This window comes from Halichoerus grypus, chromosome 7, assembly GCF_964656455.1.
Source record: "Halichoerus grypus chromosome 7, mHalGry1.hap1.1, whole genome shotgun sequence".
NCBI classification, from domain to species: Eukaryota; Metazoa; Chordata; class Mammalia; order Carnivora; family Phocidae; genus Halichoerus; species Halichoerus grypus.
The window spans coordinates 15,307,456-15,329,493 of record NC_135718.1 but is presented as its reverse complement, the minus strand read 5'-3'; the positions used below and the strand labels follow the sequence as shown (position 1 = coordinate 15,329,493).

At 34.3% G+C, this 22,038-nt stretch overlaps 1 protein-coding gene across 5 annotated transcripts in view; it reads left to right on the top strand.

Moving 5' to 3' along the window:
• Positions 1-22,038, top strand: part of ATRNL1 (attractin like 1) — an 839,881-nt gene that overhangs the window by 320,188 nt on the left and 497,655 nt on the right. For all 5 annotated transcript variants that reach the window (XM_078077077.1, XM_078077076.1, XM_078077079.1 and 2 more), the window contains exon 22: positions 19,633-19,727. In XM_078077077.1, coding sequence (XP_077933203.1) covers positions 19,633-19,727 — 95 coding nt within the window. The remainder of the gene's footprint in view (positions 1-19,632; positions 19,728-22,038) is intronic.

Here is a 22,038-nt window from a genome sequence, read left to right as displayed (position 1 = left end):
ACAATTATGAAAAAGTTAAAAATAGCTGATAAAAATTACTATTGGGGACACCTGGTTGTCTCAGTCAGTTAAGTGTCTGCCTTCAGGTCAGGTTATCATCCCAGGGTCCTGGGATCAAGTAACGCATCGGACTCCTTGCTCAGCGGGGAGCTGCTTCTCCCTCTGCCTGCTGCTCCCCCTGCTTGTGCTCTCTCTCCCTCTTTCTCTCTCTGACAAAAAAATAAATAAAATATTTTTTAAAAATTAAAAAAATTAAAAAAAATTGTTATCGAATTAATCTAGAAGAGAGGTGAAAAATTTCTTTGGCAAAATATTTTATAATGAAAGTGTTGTTATTCTGGTTATATAAATAATACATACTCATTGTAAAAATAAATAAGGTAAAGCATAAGGAAGAACTAAAAATGCCTGAAAACCTCCCACCAGGGCTCCCAAGTGGAGTTGTGCCCTCTGCAAAGGTGCCTAGCTGCAGGAGAGAGTGGGCACTGATATCCTGTACTTACTTTTCTTACAAGCCACATAACCTGGTGTGGGGTTGTATCTGTTGTGAGCAAGGGTTAATAATAGTTCCTTATTTGTATAAAGATGAATGGGCAAATGAAGGCACTGCATGCTTTTCTAAATAAATCATGCCCTGAGATCGATTTTACATAAAAACTTATTTATAATATTCTCATTGTGAACAACTTTTTTTCTCACTGATATCTAGCTCATTATTAAGCATCATTTATTAAATAAAACATAGTTTTTGTCCAATCTGGAAAACAGCCACCTGACTGTAAAATAATGGTAATACCAGTTAACATTTATTGAGCATTTACTGTTCCAGGCTAGTCTAAGCTTTTTATATTTATTAGCTTATTTAATTCTCAAATAAGAAGGGTACACTAATTATCAACATTTTTTGTTTGAGGGAATAGAGGCAGGGAGAGTTTAGTTAATTTTCATAAAATCACATGGCTAGGAAATGACAAAGCCAGTTTCTCCAACATTCTGGGTCTATAGCCAGACCCATACTCTTGACTACGGGTAATAAAACTAGAGCGACAAAAATTAGTAATATATTTATCCCAAGTGTTTTTATATGAATAAAATAGAAACATCATGTTGAAAGAAATAAAAAGAGGGTCTAAACATTTAAAAATTCAAACCATTTTCTTAAATAAGTAGTCTTCATATGAAAATATCATATTTAACCAAAACTGATATATAACTTTTATGGAATTCCAATTAGAATTTCATTCAGTTCAGTTTTTTTGAAATGTATACATTAGAATAGATTACCTTAAAATTTATTTTAAATAATACACTTTTAGACTATTCAGTAAAATTATGAAAAGGAAAAATAGTGAGAAATTCCCACCTGATAGATTCCAGACATAGTATAACTTTAACTATACTGATTCCCATACTGACATAGGAATCAATGAACAAAGTAGAGTCCAAGATTAGATTCCTGAATATTTGGTAATTTATATGGCAGTCATTTTATTTTTGTAAAAGTTCTTAATGACTTTAATCTGTTTCTTTTTAAATATATTAAACTTTACCTTAGATTATGGCTTTTGCACTTAAACTATTTTTCTGCCTTAAATACTATGTCTCTAGCTATTATTCCACTCCCACCTAAAATGGACTCTTTCAGGTATCACAATAATTTTTTCCCCCATCCTAACACCTACATAGTATGAAATTATCTCACTTGTTTATTTGTTTATATAAATGTGGGTTTTCTTTATTCACTAGAGTAAAAGTTTATGAGCCCAGGACCTTCTCTTGTTGGAACCCATACTTAGAAAAGTGTGTGTCTTTTAGGCAGACTTTAAATAATACATAATGGTAGTACACATACAAATTATCAACAAATAAGTGAATATGCATATATTGTGGCTGTATGCGGAAGTATTTTTATTGGTGGGTGTTTGACGAAAAATATTTAGAGATCATGTTATATGTAATCAAGTAAAAGTTGCTTTATATTTATTTTTAAATTTATTTTCATTAAGTAGTACAATTCACCATTGGACAACTTTAAGCATCAGCCATTCATTTAAATAAAAATGAGTCTCAAGGTTTGTTTTTTCACTTAGTCTATAGAACATTTGTTTCAAATAAAATCTACGTAGATTCCCATACGTCATTGCAGAGTAATGACATAGTCTAGCTACTTGGAGATACTATGAATTAAAGGAAGGTGGCTTCTGAAGAAGTCATGGCATATTATATGGAGACCCCTAAATTAGAATCAGTGATGTGTAGGCATTGGGAATCATCATCAATCTTCTTTTTTTTTTTTCTCTAAATTAACACATAATGCATTATTTGTTTCAGGGGTACTCTCAATCTTCTTTTATTCATTGATGAAAAAAGTAAGAACCAACGAGTTTAAGTGTATATCCTAGGCCACAGAATCAGTCATTTTCAGAATTTGATTAATAACTAAATTTCTGTGTTTTTTCTCTGAAATTGTATCTAGCAAATGTTCAACTTTCAAATTTTACCTTTGGAATTATTCTAAATGTTCCAAGCTCAATAGAATATTTTAATTAATAATTGTAAGCATGGATAATGCTGTTCAGCAAGCAATGAAAAACTAGTATCTATTGAATATTTATTATGTAGAAAACAATTTAACATTAATTATTTCTTTTAATACTCACAAGAGTGGCAGCTTTTTTCTCCTTAATTTACTTACTGAAGAGTTACACTGTTAGAGCTTCGAGAGAATGTCAGTTATTGGAATTGACTCACTTTTGTTTATTCATTGAACATGTATTTATTGACTAACTACTTTGTTGGACTCTGGGGATATTACCGTGAACAAAATGGGTTCTGCTCCATTGATGCTTATTATTAACTAGCAGGGAAAATAGATATTATACCTGTTATACAATTACCTAGATATATAATTGTCATAAGAACTCTGAATGAGAATTATAGATGCCTTGGGAATATATTATAAGAGAACCTGACCTAATCTGTGGGATAGGGAGTAGGAATGGGTCAGGCAAGAGAAGAGGGAGCTTTGATGTGCAGATGACTTGATAGTGGAGTGGTGTGGATGTGAGAATGGAGGGCAATCAGAGGGGCAGAATGCACAAAAGTTGTCTGTGGCTGGAAAGAACATGGCATGTGGGAAACACATAGAACCAGGTGAAGAGAGGCAAGAGATGAGGTGTGTGAGATTTGCAGGATCCAAAGCATGCAGTGCTTTATAGAACATGAGAGGATTTTGGCCTTTATTGTAACAAAATGGGAGCCACTGAAGGGTGTTCTGAGGAGACTAAAATGTTAAATTTTAATTTTAAAATAATTGGTCTGCTTGCAATGTGTTAAACAGCTTGGTGAGGGCAAGAGAACATGAAAGAAAGCATTTTAGTTCATTTTCTGATACCTATTTCTGGAGCTACATGTAAAAATGTGAAACAGTAAGACTTATATTCACACAAATTCTATCATTTACTAAACTGATGTCTAAGTTGGCAAACATGTATTTATACAAATGCTATTGTTTAAGACATATTTCGAATCCTTAATATTTTTGTCCATCTATGTGCACCCTTTTCTGTCCCCTCAGGATGGCTGAATATATGTGTCTGATATTTTCCTCCTAAACATCTTTGCTCCAAGCATTTTCATCACGTAACTAATTGGCTGTAAGTCAATTTTGCCGTAAAAGATAAAATCACAAAAAATTAAAGAGGGTCATTCATTAAAAAGGACATAATGAAACATGAAAATGTTTAACAAAATTAAAAATTCTTTATTGTGAAATACAAAATATTTGAATACATTTAAAATGTGTGAGGATTCATGGCAATACTGTACAAATAACTGATTTTATTTTGATGGTTGTACCTAAGAACTTGTTTTCAAAATCTTTTATTCATTCATTCTATTATACATTTTTTTCTTGCTTGTTGATTTGTTTCCTCATTTAGCATCATATTTTTTCTTTTTTTGCTAAAATTTTTTCCTTCATTAGGAGGGATATCAGTTTCCAAATACTTGTATGCAACAGGGCTTTGTATTGAGTTGTGAAAGCATTCTGCACTGTTATTTGTTCTTGCCATCTTGTCACGTGTCCATTGATAGATAGACTTTCCAAAGTTCTGCGGGAAATGCAGGTTCAGAACTCTGTGCCACTGTGTGGACCATTACGAGGGCTAAGATTTATATAGTATAAAAATGGGAGCACTGCATCAATGGAGAAATAAAACCAAACATGTGATGAAACCAAAAATCTGTCAAACCAAACTTACCAGTTATTTTTTATCTTTTATGGCAAAATTGCCTTATGGCCAATTATTTGTGCAACAAATATGCTTGTGGCAAAGATGATTATAGTGAAACTATATAGAACCAAATATATATGATCATGAACTCATATATTTATTAACAAATATGTAATATATATAAATACACATATGAGAATCTGTTTGATTTTGAATTTTTTTAGAATTCATTCAGAGCCAATATAGTAAATAAGAAAAGTGAAATAACATTTATTGAATGTCTTTATTTTATGACAGTTTTCTCTAAGCCAAATACACACTGGCACAATTATGTTTAACCCATATAGTAATCCAATGAGATAGGCAGTTTTATCCCCACTGTGTCATTGAATGTCACTGAGGTTAGTTAACCGATGTAACATAACCCAGTCGGTGAATGGGAGTCTACAATTGTGATCTCCTTAAATATTGTGGGTAATGCTCAATTAAAAGTGAAATACAGTATTAATGGTGAAAAAGCAAATCATAAAGCCTCAGTTCCTTTCTCAAAATACTCAAATTAAAAATTTCTGAGACAATTCAAAATTTATATAATAATTATTCTGGTTCCCAAATGAGCTGAAATTTGTATGAACAGTATCATTGCTATATCATATACAAATCAAGATCAATTTCATTTGTGATCCTGATGTTTGCCTTCTTGCATCTCAAATATATAGATATTTCCAACATATATTTTGATGATTTTTATCACTGATTATTATTTTCTTAGAAAGTACATTATTGCATGTAGCTTTTGTTGAAAGACTACAACAGATACTCATTATTTGCTTTCATCACCTCGCATATATAATGTCCTCAGAAACTTTCTTTATAGTCCAAGTTCTGTTTCAAAGAGTCTTTTGTTGTAGCATTTACATTTTTAATCATCATTTCCAATTAATCATTAGTTTGGTGTAATATCTGACCTCTTTAAATATTTTGTACATGTTAAAGTCTTCACTTGATATTTTGTTTGCATAAACTTCTTTTATGGTGCTGTGTTTTATTCATTTTATTCAAACTTAATTTTGTATATAACATGTTATTCATTGTAGTAAATAGCAGCCACTTTTTTTCTTCCATGACTGCTAGTCCAGTACTGACTGAACTACCCAAAAAAATCTGCTGCTGCATGTTGCAACTCAACCCTTGGTTTGCTGTAGTCATAGAAGACTAACAAGAGAGACTGATTATTTTACATGTTTTTTTGGCCTATATCTAAGAAGTAAGTGAATTAGAAATGAGATATGCCATTTTTTGGACAGAAATATAACTATATAAATCTAATTACTTAATGCATAGTGTAAATCATTTGAAAAATGTGTTAAAGATCAAGGATCAAAAGAAAAAAGTCTTCTGAGCACCCCTTTTAAAAATCTTTTTTGGCCCAATTATGGAAGTGATGCATGTTCATTCTAGAACAGAGACAAAAAGACAAATTAAAATTGCTGATAATTCTTCTACCTAGGGAAAACTGTTGCTAACATTGTATTAGACATTTCCCCAGTCATTTACTTATGAACTGACACTGTGGTAGGCTGAATAATGCCCTCTTTCCCCCAAAGATGTACACATCCTAATCCCTAAAAGTTGTGAATATATTACCTTAAATGGCAAAAGGGAATTTGCAGATATGATTAAATTGACAGTTTTGAGATGGGGAGATTGTCCTTGTAGATCCAATAGAATCCCAAGTGTTCTTATGAAAGGGGGCCAAGGGAGATTTGACTACAGCAGTGGGAGATGTGATCATGGAAACAAGAGGTCGGATAGAGGACAAGGCCATGAGCCCAGGAATGAGCAATCTTTAGAAGCTGGAAAAGGCAAGGAAATGAATTCTCTTTGAGTGCCCCCAGAAGAAACCATACCTAACACCTTCCTTTTACTTTGTAAGGTTCATTTGGACTTCATTCAGACTTCCAGAACTGTGAGAATAGATTCATGTTGTTTTAAGCCACTGAGTTTGTGGTCAATGGTTACAACAGCAGTAGGAAACTAATATATCACAGAGGAAATATTTCTCAAAATTATTCTTTAATTATTGCTATTATTATTTTTTATTCTTTAATTTATCCTTAATATCTTTATGTATGCCATTATTTTGTTCTCTTGTAACTATCAGTGTACTATAGTTTTAAGATAATTTTATTCATCATTTTTTTCATATTGGCAGTTTTAAAAAATTAAATTTAAATTTATCTCATTTTATTTTTAACATGAAATCTACCCTCTTAAAAATATTTTAGGTGTACAACACCTACCTACTACTGGTAATTTTTATAGGGACAGTGCTGTAGAACAAATCTCTAGAACTTATTTATCTTGCATAATTGACACTTTATGTCTCTTATTTAGTTATCCTCTGCTAACCCCCCACCCCCGTCCCTGGCAACCACCATGCTACTCTCTGATTTATAAGTTTAACTATTTTAGAGACCTTACACAAGTAGAATCATGGACTATTTATCCTTCTGTGACTGGTTTATTTCACTTAAGTCCAGCAGTTTTACTTCTGAGTATTTATCCAAAAGAATTAAAATCAGGATCTCAAAGAGATAATAGCACGCCAATGTTCATTGCAGCACTATTCAAAATAGCCAATATGTGAAAACAGCTTAAATGTCCATTGACCGATGAATGGAAATCTTGCAATATGTGTCATGGATGAAACTGGAGGACATATATGCAGCTTTTTAAAAAGTTCTTTCAAAATTTTCAGTGTGAAATAATTACAGACTTACATATATTTACAAATATTTCTTTGTGACCTTGACCTTGGAAAGTGTTGGACAGATATTTATAGTATAGCCCCCACTTTGGATTTGTCTGATGTTTTTTCATGGTTAAATTCAGGTTGTGCATTTTTAGTAAGGATAGCGCAGAAGTGATGTGTGTTTTTCTCAGTGTATACTATCAGGAAGCATATGATACCAATTTTTTCCACCACTGACGTTATTATCTTTGATCAGCTCTTGCTCTGTGGTAGGTGCCACTTTGTTCACTCTAAAGTTACTGTTTCTTTTTATATTTAATGAGTATTTTAGAGGAAATTGTTTGAGATTGTGTAAATATCCTATTTATCATTCATACTGTCACCCACTATTTTTAATATACATTGATAATTCTTACCTGAAAGAGTTATTAATGTACTTGCCAAATGGTGATTTTCTATTCCGTTATTTCTTCTGCATTTATTAACTATAATGAAGAGTTGTTCCTTTCCCCTCATTTATTTGTTTATTCAGTTATTTGTTTATATCAGTATTGCCTCATGGATATATATTTTATAGCTTATAATAAATTACTATCTTTATCTATTTTATAACTGAAACTGCTCTAGATTTGGCTATTAGGAATACCCTCAAATCGGCTTGTTCTTTTTGGCATGACTCCATCATTTTCTGAGTATTTTCTTATTTTCTTGTACTACAAGATATTTCAGACTTACCTTGTACTTTTCCTGCCTTTGCTCTGGAATCAACCATTATTCCAGGAAGCCATGGTTTCTGATAATTGGAGAATGGTATTTAGAAACCAACATACGGGAGCTAAGTATGCTCATTTGGTTCTGGGGTGTTGTTCTTTCTTTCTTTCCTTTTTTTAAAAAAATATTTTAAAATTAAATCAGCAAGTATATTCTTCCTCCTCCTTCTTCCTCTTCTTCTTCTTCCTCCTCCTCGTCCCCTTCTTCTTCAACTCTACTATCTTTTTTTAAAATGCTTTTATTTAAATTCCAGTTAGTTAACACACAGTGTACAATATAGTGATTCAACACTTCCATAGAACACCTGGTGTTCATCCCAACAAATGCACTCCTTAATCTCCATCACCTATGTAACCCATCTCCCCACCCATCTCCGCTCTAGTAACTATCAATTTGTTCTCTGTAGTTAAGAGTCTATTTCTTGGTTTGCCTCTCTTTTTTTCCCCCCTTTGGTCATTTTTTGTTTCTTAAATTCTACATATGAGTGAAATCATATGGTATTTTTCTTTCTCTGACTTATTTAGCTTAGCATAATACTCTAGAGAGTATTATGGAATTTCACTATCTTGTTGTAACTGAAACTTACTGTATCCTGAAACCTAGCTGTCCCCTAAAGGAAGAGTTGACTGTTTTTTCTTTCCTAATGTTGACACCTTAGAATCTAGACATGGGAATAGCATCTGCCTTGGTCCCTTTGACATTGACAAATAATTGCTTTTCTATAACTGTTCAAAAATTTCATCTCCTCTGAAGCATTATTCCACCTTCCTTGTTCTGCCTTTCATGGAAATCCTGTGCACTCCATTTAAAATTTTATCCACTTTCTACTTTTTCACTTGCCTCATTGTCTTTCTGTTATTATCCCTCTTGACATGAGCCTTAGTTTCAATTTCCACACATACTTTAATTATGCATTAATTTTTTGTTTTCAACTTTTAAAAGGACTTATAGGACTCAAATGCTCTATACTCCCAGGACAGCTTTATTATAAGCAAAAAGTATGGATTTAAAAGAGTCTGGAGGGGTGCCTGGGTGGCTCAATCGTTAAGTGTCTACTTTCGGCTCAAGTCACGATCCCATGGTCCTGGGATTGAGCCACATATGGGGTTCCCTGATCTATGGGGAGCCTATTTCTCCCTCTCCCTCTGCCTTCTGCTTCCTCTGCTTGTGCTCTCTCTCTCTCTCTCTCTGACAAATAAAGAAATAAAATATTTAAAAAAAATCTTAAAAGAGTCTGGAGATCTCAAATATTAGGGCTAACTGTGTAGTTATTATTAATGCAATGTGGGGTTTTTTTTTTTTTTTGTGGAGAGATAAGCATAATCACCAATGTAGTATAGTAGCCCCAAAGTAAGAATTGTAGATGCTTATATATATATATTTTTTAAGATTTTACTTTTAAGTAATTTCTATATCCAGTTTGGGGCTTGAACTCACAACCCTGAGATCAAGAGTTGCATGTGCCTCTGACTGAGCCAGCCAGGCACCCTGGTGCTTATATTTTTATATTATATCTGACTATAGACTAAACTTGTTTATTATTTTAGTTGCTTTATATTTCTTGGTAAACGATCTGATTTTAGACGTAAAAAGATAACTTTGTTTTCTTCTTTTATTCTAACTTGAAATCTGTCATCTATTCACTGCCAGACCTTTTTTTAAAAAATTGTTTTATTATGTTAATCCCCATACATTACATCATTAGTTTTAGATGTAGTGTTCCATGATTCATTGTTTGTGCATAACACCCAGTGCTCCATGCAGAACGTGCCCTCTTTAATACCCATCACCAGGCTAACCCATCCTCCCAACCCCCTCCCCTCTAGAACCCTCTGTTTTTCAGAGTCCATCGTCTCTCATGGTTCATCTACCCCTCCGATTTCCCCCCTTCATTCTTCCCCTCCCACTATCTTCTTTTTTTTTTTCTTAACATATATTGCATTATTTGTTTCAGAGGTACAGATCTGAGATTCAACAGTCTTGCACAATTCACAGCGCTTAGCAGAGCACATATCCTCCCCAGTGTCTATCACCCAGTCACCCCATCCCTCCCACTCCCCCACTCCAGCAACCCTCAATTTGTTTCCTGAGATTAAGAATTCCTCATATCAGTGAGGTCATATGATACATGTCTTTCTCTGATTGACTTATTTCGCTCAGCATAATACCCTCCAGTTCCATCCACGTCATTGCAAATGGCAAGATCTCATTCCTTCTGATGGCTGCATAATATTCCATTGTATATATATACCACTTCTTCTTTATCCATTCATCTGTCGATGGACATCTTGGCTTTTTCCACAGTTTGGCTATTGTGGACATTGCTGCTATAAACATCGGGTGCATGTACCCTTTCGGATCCCTACTTTTGTATCTTTGGGGTAAATACCCAGTAGTGCAATTGCTGGATCGTATGGTAGCTCTATTTTCAACTTTTTGAGGAACCTCCATACTGTTTTCATGAGTGGCTGCACCAACTTGCATTCCCACCAACAGTGTAGGAGGGTTTCCCTTTCTCCGCATCCCCGCCAATATCTGTCATTTCCTGACTTGTTAATTTTAGCCATTCTGACTGGTGTGAGGTGGTATCTCATTGAGGTTTTGATTTGGATTTCCCTGACGCCGAGCGATGTTGAGCACTTTTTCATGTGTCTGTTGACCATTTGGATGTCTTCTTTGCAGAAATGTCTGTTCATGTCTTCTGCCCATTTCTTGATTGGATTATTTGTTCTTTGGGTGTTGAGTTTGACAAGTTCTTTATAGATTTTGGATACTAGCCCTTTATCTGATATGTCATTTGCAAGTATCTTCTCCCATTCTGTCGGTTGTCTTTTGGTTTTCTTGACTGTTTCCTTTGCTTTGCAAAAGCTTTTTATCTTGATGAAGTCCCAATAGTTCATTTTTGCCCTTGCTTCCCTTGCCTTTGGCGATGTTTCTAGGAAGAAGTTGCTGCGGCTGAGGTCGAAGAGGTTGCTGCCTATGTTCTCCTTTAGGATTTTGATGGACTCCTGTGTCACATTTAGGTCTTTGAACCATTTTGAGTCTATTTTTGTGTGTGGTGTAAGAAAATGGTCCAGTTTCATTCTTCTGCATGTGGCTGTCCAATTTTCCCAACACCATTTGTTGAAGAGACTGTCTTTTTTTCCATTGGACATTCTTTCCTGCTTTGTCGAAGATTAGTTGACCATAGAGTTGAGGGTCCATTTCTGGGCTCTCTAGTCTGTTCCCTTGATATATGTGTCTGTTTTTGTGCCAGTACCATACTGTCTTGATGATGACAGCTTTGTAATAGAGTTTGAAGTCCGGAATTGTGATGCCGCCAGCTTTGCTTTTCTTTTTCAACATTCCTCTAGCTATTCAGGGTCTTTTCTGGTTCCATACAAATTTTAGGATTATTTGTTCCATTTCTTTGAAAAAAGTTGATGGTATTTTGATGGGGATTGCATTGAATGTGTAGATTGCTCTAGGTAGCATTGACATCTTCATAATATTTGTTCTTCCAATCCATGAGCATGGAACATTTTTCCATTTCTTTGTGTCTTCCTCAATTTCTTTCATGAGTATTTTATAGTTTTCTGAGTACAGATCCTTTGCCTCTTTGGTTAGATTTATTCCTAGGTATCTTATGGTTTTGGGTGCAATTGTAACTGGGCTTGACTCCTTAATTTCTCTTTCTTCTGTCTTGTTGTTGGTGTACAGAAATGCCACTGATTTCAGTGCATTGATTTTATATCCTGCCACTTTACTGAATTCCTGTATGAGTTCTAGCAGTTTTGGGGTGGAGTCTTTTGGGTTTTCCACATAAAGTATCATATCATCTGCAAAGAGTGAGAGTTTGACTTTTTTGCGGATTTGGATCCCTTTGATTTCTTTTTGTTGTCTGATTGCTGTGGCTAGGACTTCTAATACTATGTTGAATAGCAGTGGTGATAGTGGACATCCCTGCCGTTTCCTGACCTTAGGGGGAAAGCTCTCAGTTTGTCCCCATTGAGAATGATATTCGCTGTGGGTTTTTCATAGATGGCTTTTATGATATTGAGGTATGTAATCTCTATGCCTATACTCTGAAGAGTTTTGATCAAGAAAGGATGCTGTACTTTGTCAAATGCTTTTTCTGCATCTATTGAGAGGATCATATGATTCTTGTTCTTTCATTTGTTAATGTATTGTATCACGTTGATTGATTTGCGGATGTTGAACCAACCTTGCAGCCCAGGGATAAATCCCACTTGGTCGTGGTGAATAATCCTTTTAATGTACTGTTGGATCCTATTGGCTAGTATTTTGGTGAGAATTTTTGCATCCATGTTCATTAGGGATATTGGTCTGTAATTCTTTTTGATGGGGTCTTTGTCTGGTTTTGGGATCAAGGTAATGGTGGCCTCATAAATGAGTTTGGAAGTTTTCCTTCCATTTCTATTTTTTGGAACAGTTTCAGAAGAATAGGTATTAATTCTTCTTGAAATATTTGGTAGAATTCCCCTGGGAAGCCATCTGGCCCTGGGCTTTTGTTTGTTGGGAGATTTTTGATGACTGCTTCAATTTCCTTAGTGGTTATAGGTCTGTTCAGGTTTTCTATTTCTTCCTGGTTCAGTTTTGGTAGTTGATACATCTCTAGGAATGCATCCATTTCTTCCAGGTTATCTAATTTGCTGGCATAGAGTTGCTCATAATATGTTGTTATAATTGTTTGTATTTCTGTCGTGTTGGTTGTGATCTCTCCTCTTTCATTCATGATTTTGTTGATTTGGGTCATTTCTCTTTTCTTTTTGATGAGTCTGTCAGGGGTTTATCAATCTTGTTAATTCTTTCAAAGAACCAGCTCCTAGTTTCGTTGATCTGTTCTACTGTTCTTTTAGTTTCTATTTCATTGATTTCTGCTCTGATCTTTATTATTTCTCTTCTCCTGCTGGGTTTAAGCTTTATTTGCTGTTCTTTCTCCAGCTCCTTTAGGTGTAGGGTTAGGTTGTGTATTTGAGACCTTTCTTGTTTCTTGAGAAAGGCTTGTATTGCTATATACTTTCCTCTTAGGACTGCCTTTGCTGCATCCCAAAGATTTTGAATAGTTGTGTTTTCATTTTCATTGGTTTCCATGAATTTTTAAAATTCTTCTTTAATTTCCTGATTGACGCATTCATTCTTTAGTAGGATGCTCTTTAGCCTCCATGTATTTGAGTTCTTTCCGACTTTCCTCTTGTGATTGAGTTCTAGTTTCAAAGCATTGTGGTCTGAAAATAGGCAGGGAATGATCCCAATCTTTTGGTACCGGTTGAGACCTGATTTATGACCTAGGATGTGATTGATTCTGGAGAATGTTCCATGGGCACTAGAGAAGAATGTGTATTCTGTTGCTTTGGGATGGAATGTTCTGAATATGTCTGTGAAGTCCATTTGGTCCAGTGTGTCATTTAAAGTCTTTATTTCTTTGTTGATCTTTTGCTTAGACGATCTGTCCATTTCAGTGAGGGGGGTGTTAATGTCCCCCACTATTATTGTATTGTTGTCGATGTATTTCTCGCTTTTGTTATTATTTGGCTTACATAATTGGCTGCTCCCATGTTAGGGGCATAGATATTTACAATTGTTAGATCTTCTTGTTGGATAGACCCTTTAAGTAGGATATAGTGTCCTTCCTCACTTCTTATTACAGTCTTTGGTTTAAAATCTAATTTGTCTGATATAAGGATTGCCACCCCAGCTTTCTTTTGATGTCCATTAGCATGGTAAATGGTTTTCCACCCCCTCACTTTCAATCTGGGGGTGTCTTTGGGTCTCAAATGAGTCTCTTGCAGACAGCATATCGATGGGTCTTGTTTTTTAATCCAATCTGATAGCCTGTGTCTTTTGATTGGGGCATTTAGCCCATTTACATTCAGGGTAACTATTGAAAGATATGAATTTAGTGCCATTGTATTGCCTGTAAGGTGACTGTTACTGTATATTGTCTGTGTTCCTTTCTGGTCTATGTTGCTTTTAGGCTCTCTCTTTGCTTAGAGGACCCCTTTCAAGATTTCTTGTAGGGCTGGTTTCGTGTTTGCAAATTCCTTTAGTTTTTGTTTGTCCTGGAAGCTCTTTATCTCTCCTTCTATTTTCAATGACAGCCTAGCTGGATATAGTATTCTTGGCTGCATATTTTTCTCATTTAGTGCTCTGAATATATCATGCCAGTCCTTTCTACCAGACCTTTTTTTTTATGCTGTTTCCTTATTTGTATTTGTCTCTTAGTTGTAGAATGTGATGAATAATTTTTTTTTCAGGAGAGTATATAGATCATGTCCTTCTAGGACATTTGCTCACCTGAAATGTATCACTATGTTGTTTTTCTGTGTAGACAGCATGGCTGAGTATACATATTCCATAAATATTGCTCCAGTTTCTTTTCTTTTGATATATATTGTTACTTAAGAACACTTGTCATCTTGCTTCATCTTCCTTTGTAAATAACTCATTTGCCCATGTGAATGTGTGTGTGCATGTGCCCATATGCCTGTACACAGGAACACGCTCAGATGTCAGTATATTTTTTAAATAACAGCTTTATTGGGATATAATTCATATACTTCAAATCTCACTCTTTTTAAAGTGTACAATTCAGTGTCTTTTAGTATATCTGGAAAGTTGTGTGACCATCACCATAATCTAATTTTAGAACATTTTCATCACTCCTAAGAGAAACCAGTACATATATAACAGTCAATCTTCCTTCCCCCAAACCCTAACAATCTTCTTTCTGTCTCTATGGATTTGTCTACTCTGATATATATATAAATGATATTGTGGAATGTATGGTCTTTTGTGACTGACTTCTTTTATTTATCATGTTTCAAGAGTCATTCATGTTATACTGAGTATCAGTACTTCATTCCTTTTAATGGCAAAATAATATTCCAATGTGTGGACATATTGCATTTTTTTTACCGTTTATCAACTGATGGACATTTGGGTTGTTTTTACTTTTGGGCTATTATGAATAATGATGGATTCTTTTTATTTTTTATACAAGGTATTTCAGTAATTAGGTTTCAGTCTTCAACAGATCTTTTCTGTCATATAACATATATGTATATAATAAGTATATATCATATGTACTTTTTCAATTTGTTATGATGTCTTCTTTAACAACATTAGTCATGCATATGTTGAACACTTCTATGCCTATTACTCCTCTTGAGTGATTTTCATCTCTGTTCTATTCTGGGAGGCTTTTTCAGATTTGACCTACATAGCACTGATTCAGTCTTACATTGTTTTAATTAGTTTATTTTCTGATTCTGTTATTATGTTTAATTTTACCATTATTTTATTACATTTTGTTTCTGTATTTTTTTACAATTTTAGTTTATTTAGCTCCATTTTATTGTGGTTTTCAGTGTTATTATCTCATCTTTCATCTTTAATTTTGTGGAGTTTTTTAGATTTTCCTTTTTCTTTGATGCATACCAAATAGATATTTTTAAATGATTAGACAGTTTACTCATGTTAAATTATTATATATACTTATATATATAATAATATATATACTCTATGTTCACAAATAGATATTTTTCTTTCTCATTATTCAAGTCAAACTAACAAGATAAAAGATGTCAACTTTTTTTCTCTTTGTTTTCACTTTTTAAAATCTATACAATTAGGGGCGCCTGGGTGGCTCAGTCAGTTAAGCGACTGCCTTCAGCTCAGGTCGTGATCCCGGGGTCCTGGGATAGAGTCCTGCATCGGGCTCCCTGCTCAGTGGGGAGCCTGCTTCTCCCTCTGACTACCGCTCCCCCTGCTTGTGCTCTCTCTCTCTGTCAAATAAATAAATGAAAAATAAATTAATTAACCACATTTCAAGTGCCCAATAGTTAATATGGGTAGTGGCTCGTACATTGGATGGACGCTGCAGGTCTTTTTTCTTTTTTTTCTATTTTATTATGTTATGTTAATCACCATACATTACATCATTAGTTTTTGATGTAGTGTTCCATGATTCATTGTTTGCGTATAACACCCAGTGCCCCATGCAATACGTGCCCTCCTTAATACCCATCACCAGGCTAATGCATCCCCCCACCCCCCTCCCCTCTAGAACCCTCAGTTTGTTTCTCAGAGTCCACAGTCTCTCATGGTTCGTCTCCCGTCCGATTTCCCCCCCTTCATTTTTCCCTTCCCGCTATCTTCTTCTTCTTCTTTTTTTTTTTAAACATATAATGTATTATTTGTTTCAGAGGTACAGGTCTGTGATTCAACAGTCTTACACAATTCACAGTGCTCTGTGACACTGCAGATCTTAATGCTTTTAAAAACAATCTATACAATTAGAATTTGCAGCCAGAATTATGAACAGTTTCATATTCACATTAAGTTCTACCAAGTTCATACAAAAAGTGAAAGAATTGTAAAGAAGAGTGACTATTTTTTACATCTGTTTTACCCATATTTGTAGGCTTCATTTTTAGGTACAGTTGTGAAATTAATTGCAAACTTCTAGTTTTCCCCGAATTATCAGAGATTGCTGATTGTTAGCCAAAATATTTAAGAGTTGGTTGTATCATTTACAGTTGTTCCAAACTTCAGGGCTTAGTCTGTAAAATCAGAGGATTCATTTATATAGGGTTTATGGTTTCTTCAAGTTGTGACATATATCCCTTTGTATTTTTCTATTCACAAATTTTTCAAATAATTGTTTCTAGCCAGTAATATATTTAAACATGCAGTGTACAGTTTACACTTTTTAAATTATGAAAATTTAAAATACGCTGAAAAGTATAGTGCATGTACTTTTATATATATATTATATATCCTTTTGTAGTATATATAATATCATTTGAAAGTTGTGTATGTTACTGAGGTTTAGTAAAACTTAACACTTTGCTGTATTTCCTGCAGCAATACAGTCTCCAACTCCGCTCACCTTAGTGCAAGATGAACATGTTTTACAGGGCTCCACCCTACATACAGTCTCAGCAGCAGGGTTTTCCTAGGACTTTCTTTTTTTTTTTTTTTGGTATGAACTTGTTGTTTCCAGATTGTAGCTGCTCTAGCACTGGGGTGGGGATACACAGGAAGCAAAAACAACCAACAAACAAAAACTTCACAAACCTAGGGAATGAACCACTGGGCCATCCCTTCAGTTCCGAGTTCATTGCCTTTTACCTACTCAAGGACATGCACTGTTGGTGTGAATGCAAACTAGTGTAGCCAATTGGAAAACAGTATGGAGGTACCTCAAAATATAAAAATTGAACTACCATATGATCCAGTAATTCTGCTTCTGGGTATTTACCCAAAGAATATGAAAGCACTAATTCAAAAAGATATATGCACCCCTCTATTTATTGCAGCATTATTTACAATAGCCAAAGTATGGAAGCAGCCCAAGTGTCCATTGATAGATGGATGGATAAAACTGTGGTATATGTGCACAATGGCATATTATGTGCACATATACCATAAAAAGGAATGAAATCTTGTCATTTGCAACAACATGGATGGATCTGGAGAGTATAATTCTAAGTGAAATAAGTCAGCAAAAGAAAGACAAATACCATATAATTTCACTCATGTGTGGAATTTGAGAAATAAAACAAATGAACAAAGGAAAAATAAAAAGAGACAAACTAAAAAAAAAAGGAGACAAACCAAGAAACAGACTCTTAACTATAGAGAACCAACAGACTGATTGTTACCAGTGGGGGGGTGATGGGGGGTGGAATAAGTATAACAGATTAAGAGTATGCTTAGCTTGATGAGCTAGGAAAAAGTAAATAGAATTATGCAGACAGATTCTTGAAACTAGTTTTGAAGTGCTTACATTTCCTCAGTCGTATTTTTCCTTCATTTTGAATAGGTACAACCTTTCCTCTGTTTTGCAGTCTTACCTCTGAACCCCTGCCAGCTGGAACTGACCACGGTGATCACTACTCTCTTTTTTAAACAACATATTTACCCAACTCCCATGACACTAAATTCTGGTTTTATTCCTATCTCATAGGTTGCTATCTCCGTCTCCTGAGGATCTGATTATTTACATTGGTATGCCTCAGGGCTTATCCCTTGCACCTCTTCTCTGTTTATAGCTGGTGATTTCCTGGCTTCAGGGTTTCAAATCTCATCTAAAATGTTGATGATTTGCAAATTGTTATCTACTAAACAAGCTCTTAAGCTCGATTCAACCTATCACTTGGAAATTCAATAAGTGACTCAACCTTTGCTTCTTCAAAACTAGGCTCCTAATGTGTCCTCCGATTCCCCCAAAATAAAACCTAGTCTTCTTACTCATCTCAGTTAATGCTGACATTTTGTGTGGTCTTGGGTCAAAAAAGCTTAACCTTTCTTTCTTTCAAATGTTACATCCAGTTATTCAGCTAATCCTGTGTGTTGAATCTACCAAGTACATTCCAAGTATCTGACCTCTTCTCGTAACCGCCACTGTTAGTACCGTCGCCACCATCACCTGTGGCCTATTTCTTGCAACATCGTTTTTTACAAGATTCATAGTTAAGACTTACTCTTTTTTTGAGAGTTTTATACTTGTTTCTTCTGCCTGGATTACATTTTCTTCAGTAAACTCCATGGCTTATATTCCTACTATCTTTCATCTTTAAATGTTCTGTCTCAAAATTGCAACCACATTCCTACCCTGACAGCAGTTTCCCTCCTTTTCACTGGTTTATTATTCTCCAAAACACTTATTGTCATCTGTTATTCTGTATACTTAAGTTATTTATTTATTTCTAATGTCCATCCAGTAGGATATAAGTTGCCTGAGGAGAGAAATTTTCATTATTTATTGTTGTGTCTCCAATGCCTAGAACATACTGGCCTATTGAATTAACCTCTGCAGTTTCTGGCAGTCAGATGAAAATCAGAAATATGACCAATTGCATAATTCTCATTATCTCATATAAATTCTGAGAAAGATGAAATGTTGTCTTACACTAAATTATATGAGAATTATATAAGGTGGATCTTATAAAGTATATATAGTAAGCAACATAAAGAATGATGCCTTGATAATTTTAACAATAATTTCAGTGCTACTATTCCTATCTTTACTTTTTATTTTAATAGTGTTTAATGGCTGAGGGCATAACATGAAAGGTATGTACCCGAAAAACAGAAGTCATCTCTATTTAAAATAATTTGAAATGTTTTTGTAAAGGTGGCAGTTTAACATTAATGAGTAATTCTTCACTCTTGTATACCATATGAAGCTACTCATGACATATAACACTCAAATGTTTCACCTTGGTTTCAACATTATACATGAACAAAATTAAAAATTATTTACCCTGATTTTTTTGTGAGTTGTTAATGAATTACTTCTGTAGAATGATGTTTATCACAGAGTCATTTTAAAATTGCTAAAGGTAAAAATTACCACAATAATAAAGGAACAAAGAAATGCATTATAGTATGTGATGAAACATTATATATCTATTAAAGTTCATGTTTTCAAGGAATTTTGGTTTTTTGAAAGTAGGGTACCAAAATGTCTGCCTGTCTATTTTTCTATCTACAGAATTTTAGCTGGAATCAAATGCACCAAAATGTTGCCTGTATTTTTCTCTAGTTGTGAGGTTATGGATGACTTTTTAGTTTCTTTTTACTTTTGTGTAGTTTCCAGAATACCTATTCTGTTTGTAGAACTTTTGTAATGACAACAGAAGTAATAAGTACAATTTTTAAAGAATTAGGACTTCTTCCATATCTGTATTTTGCTTTTTGTTGCTTGATGAGAAAGATACATATTTTGCCAGTCTTAAATGGGCCACTAATAATTAATTATAATTATTTTTAATACTCATATACAATATGTTTTCACCTAACTTTTGTTTATCAGTTTGTGAAAGTACATATCAGGATTGTATTTTTTTTCCCCCCCCACAGACAGCCTTTTGATTGACTATCAGTTTACCTTCAGCTTATTACAGGAAGATGATCGCCACCATACTGCCATAAACTTCATAGCGAACCCAGAACAGGTGAGAAGATAATTTAACTTTTATAATATAATTATATTAATATCATGGGATACAATTTTTTTGTCATTTTTTATTGTAATTTTAACTGCTTCTCAGAATTACCACACTATAGGGCTTTTGAAGAAAGACTAATCCTGTTAATTTTTTCTTTTCATAAAACTTATGTATCCTTGTGATTCAGGGAGTTTGTGTGTTTGATATTTCCGATTCTGCCAACAGTCCTACAACTTAAATTATATATTTTAATTATTTTTTCAGTCTCTTGACACTGTTTGTGCTTATAATTATGCTCTCAAACTGGGGGTAGCCTTATTTGAAAATAAAAACCATAAATTCAAAACATGCTGTATTAAATATGTTCTTTTTCTTATACATTGTTATACAGTAGTAGATTTTTCACTGTCTTTTTTTAAAACCACTGGTTTATCTAAGTTAGATGCCTGCTGGCTTCTTTTTAAATCATTTTTATTGAGATATAATTGACATATTACATTGTATAAGTTTAAAGTGTATATAACAAGTTGCTTTGATACATTTATATATTGCAATATTATTACTATGGTAGCATCAGCCAACACCTCTATTATGTCACATAATTATCATTTCTTTTTTGTGGTGGGAATAATTAAAATCTAGTCTCTTAGCAAATTTGAAGTATATAATACAGAATTGTTGTCTATGGTAACTATGCTGTGCATTTGATCTCTGGGACTTATTTATTTACTCGTTGCAAGTTTTTATCCTTAAACAACATTTCCCCAATTCCTTCCAGCCTCCAGCCCCAAGGGCTTTTATGAGTTTCGCTTTTCTAGATTCTACATATAAATGATATCATTACAAGTATTTGTCTTTCTTTGACTTATCTCATTTAGCATCATGGAATACTTGTTTCTTTGAGCAATTTACTGCATCAGTGATATAATTGTAAAACTTTATGAAGTTTAAAATGTATGAAAGATTAATTATAAGTCATCACAGGGAAAGGCTCAAAGTTTCTTCAAAAATAACACACATATATTCCTATCCATCTGAGACTTTATAAAGTTAAAAAGTCAAGGGAATGGAAATACCAACCATACAGTTTATTTGGGTGGAATTTTAGTTCTATTGAAACTGAAAATAACTCTTTCAAAGTGAAGATGTTAAAAGAAATGAAGATGGTAATATCTTTTTTGTTTATTGTGGTTAGAACACTTAATATGAGATCTACTCTCCTCACACATAGTTTTTAGGAGTATAATACAGTATTGTGAATTATAGGCACTGTGTTGTACAGAAGTAGACCTGATTCAGGGCGCCTGGGTGGCTCAGTCGGTTAAGCGTCTGCCTTCGGCTCAGGTCATGATCCCAGGGTCCTGGGATCGAGCCCCACATCGGGCTCCCTGCTCAGCGGGAAGCCCGCTTCTCCCTCTCCCACTCCCCCTTGCTTGTGTTCCCTCTCTCGCTGTGTCTCTCTCTGTCAAATAAATAAATAAAATCATTAAAAAAAAAAAAAAAAAAGAAGTAGACCTGATTCTTCTTGCATAGCTGAACCTTTATATCTTTTGAATAGTACCTCCTCATTACCCCACTCCCACCTCCACCCCCACCTCTGGCAATTACCAGTCTTTTCTCTATATCTATGAGATCAGGGTTTTGTTTTGTTTAGATTACACAAATAAGTGAGATCATACAATATTTGTCTTTCTCTGTCTGACCTATTTCACTTAGCATACTGCTCTCAAGATCTCTTCATGTTGTTGCAAGTAGCACGATTTTCTTCTTTTTTATGGCAGAATACTATTCCATTGTATATGCATACCACTGTTTCTTTGTGTTTTCATCCAGTGATGGACACTTATATTGCTTCCATATCTTGGGTATTGTATATTGTAATGAACATGGAGTACATGTATCTTTTTGAGGTAGTATTTTCATTTTCATTGGACAAATACCCAAAAATAGAATTGTTGGATCATATGGGAGTTTTATTTTTAAACTTTCATAAATTTCCTATTCTTTTCCACACTGTCTGCACTAATTTACCTTTCCACCAATAGTACATAAGGGTCTCCTTTTTTTCACATCCTCACCAACACTTGTTATTTCTTGTCTTTTGGGCGATAGCCATTCTAACCCGTATGAGGTGATATCATTATGGTTTTGATTTGCATTCCCTGATAAATAATGATGTTGAGTACCTGTTCTTGGCCATCAGTATGTTTTCATTAGAATAAGTCACAGGAATAAAAGATCCAACAGAGGGAACATAGTCAATGATCTTGTAATAGCATTGTACGGTGACAGAGGAAGCTGCACTTGTGAGCACAGC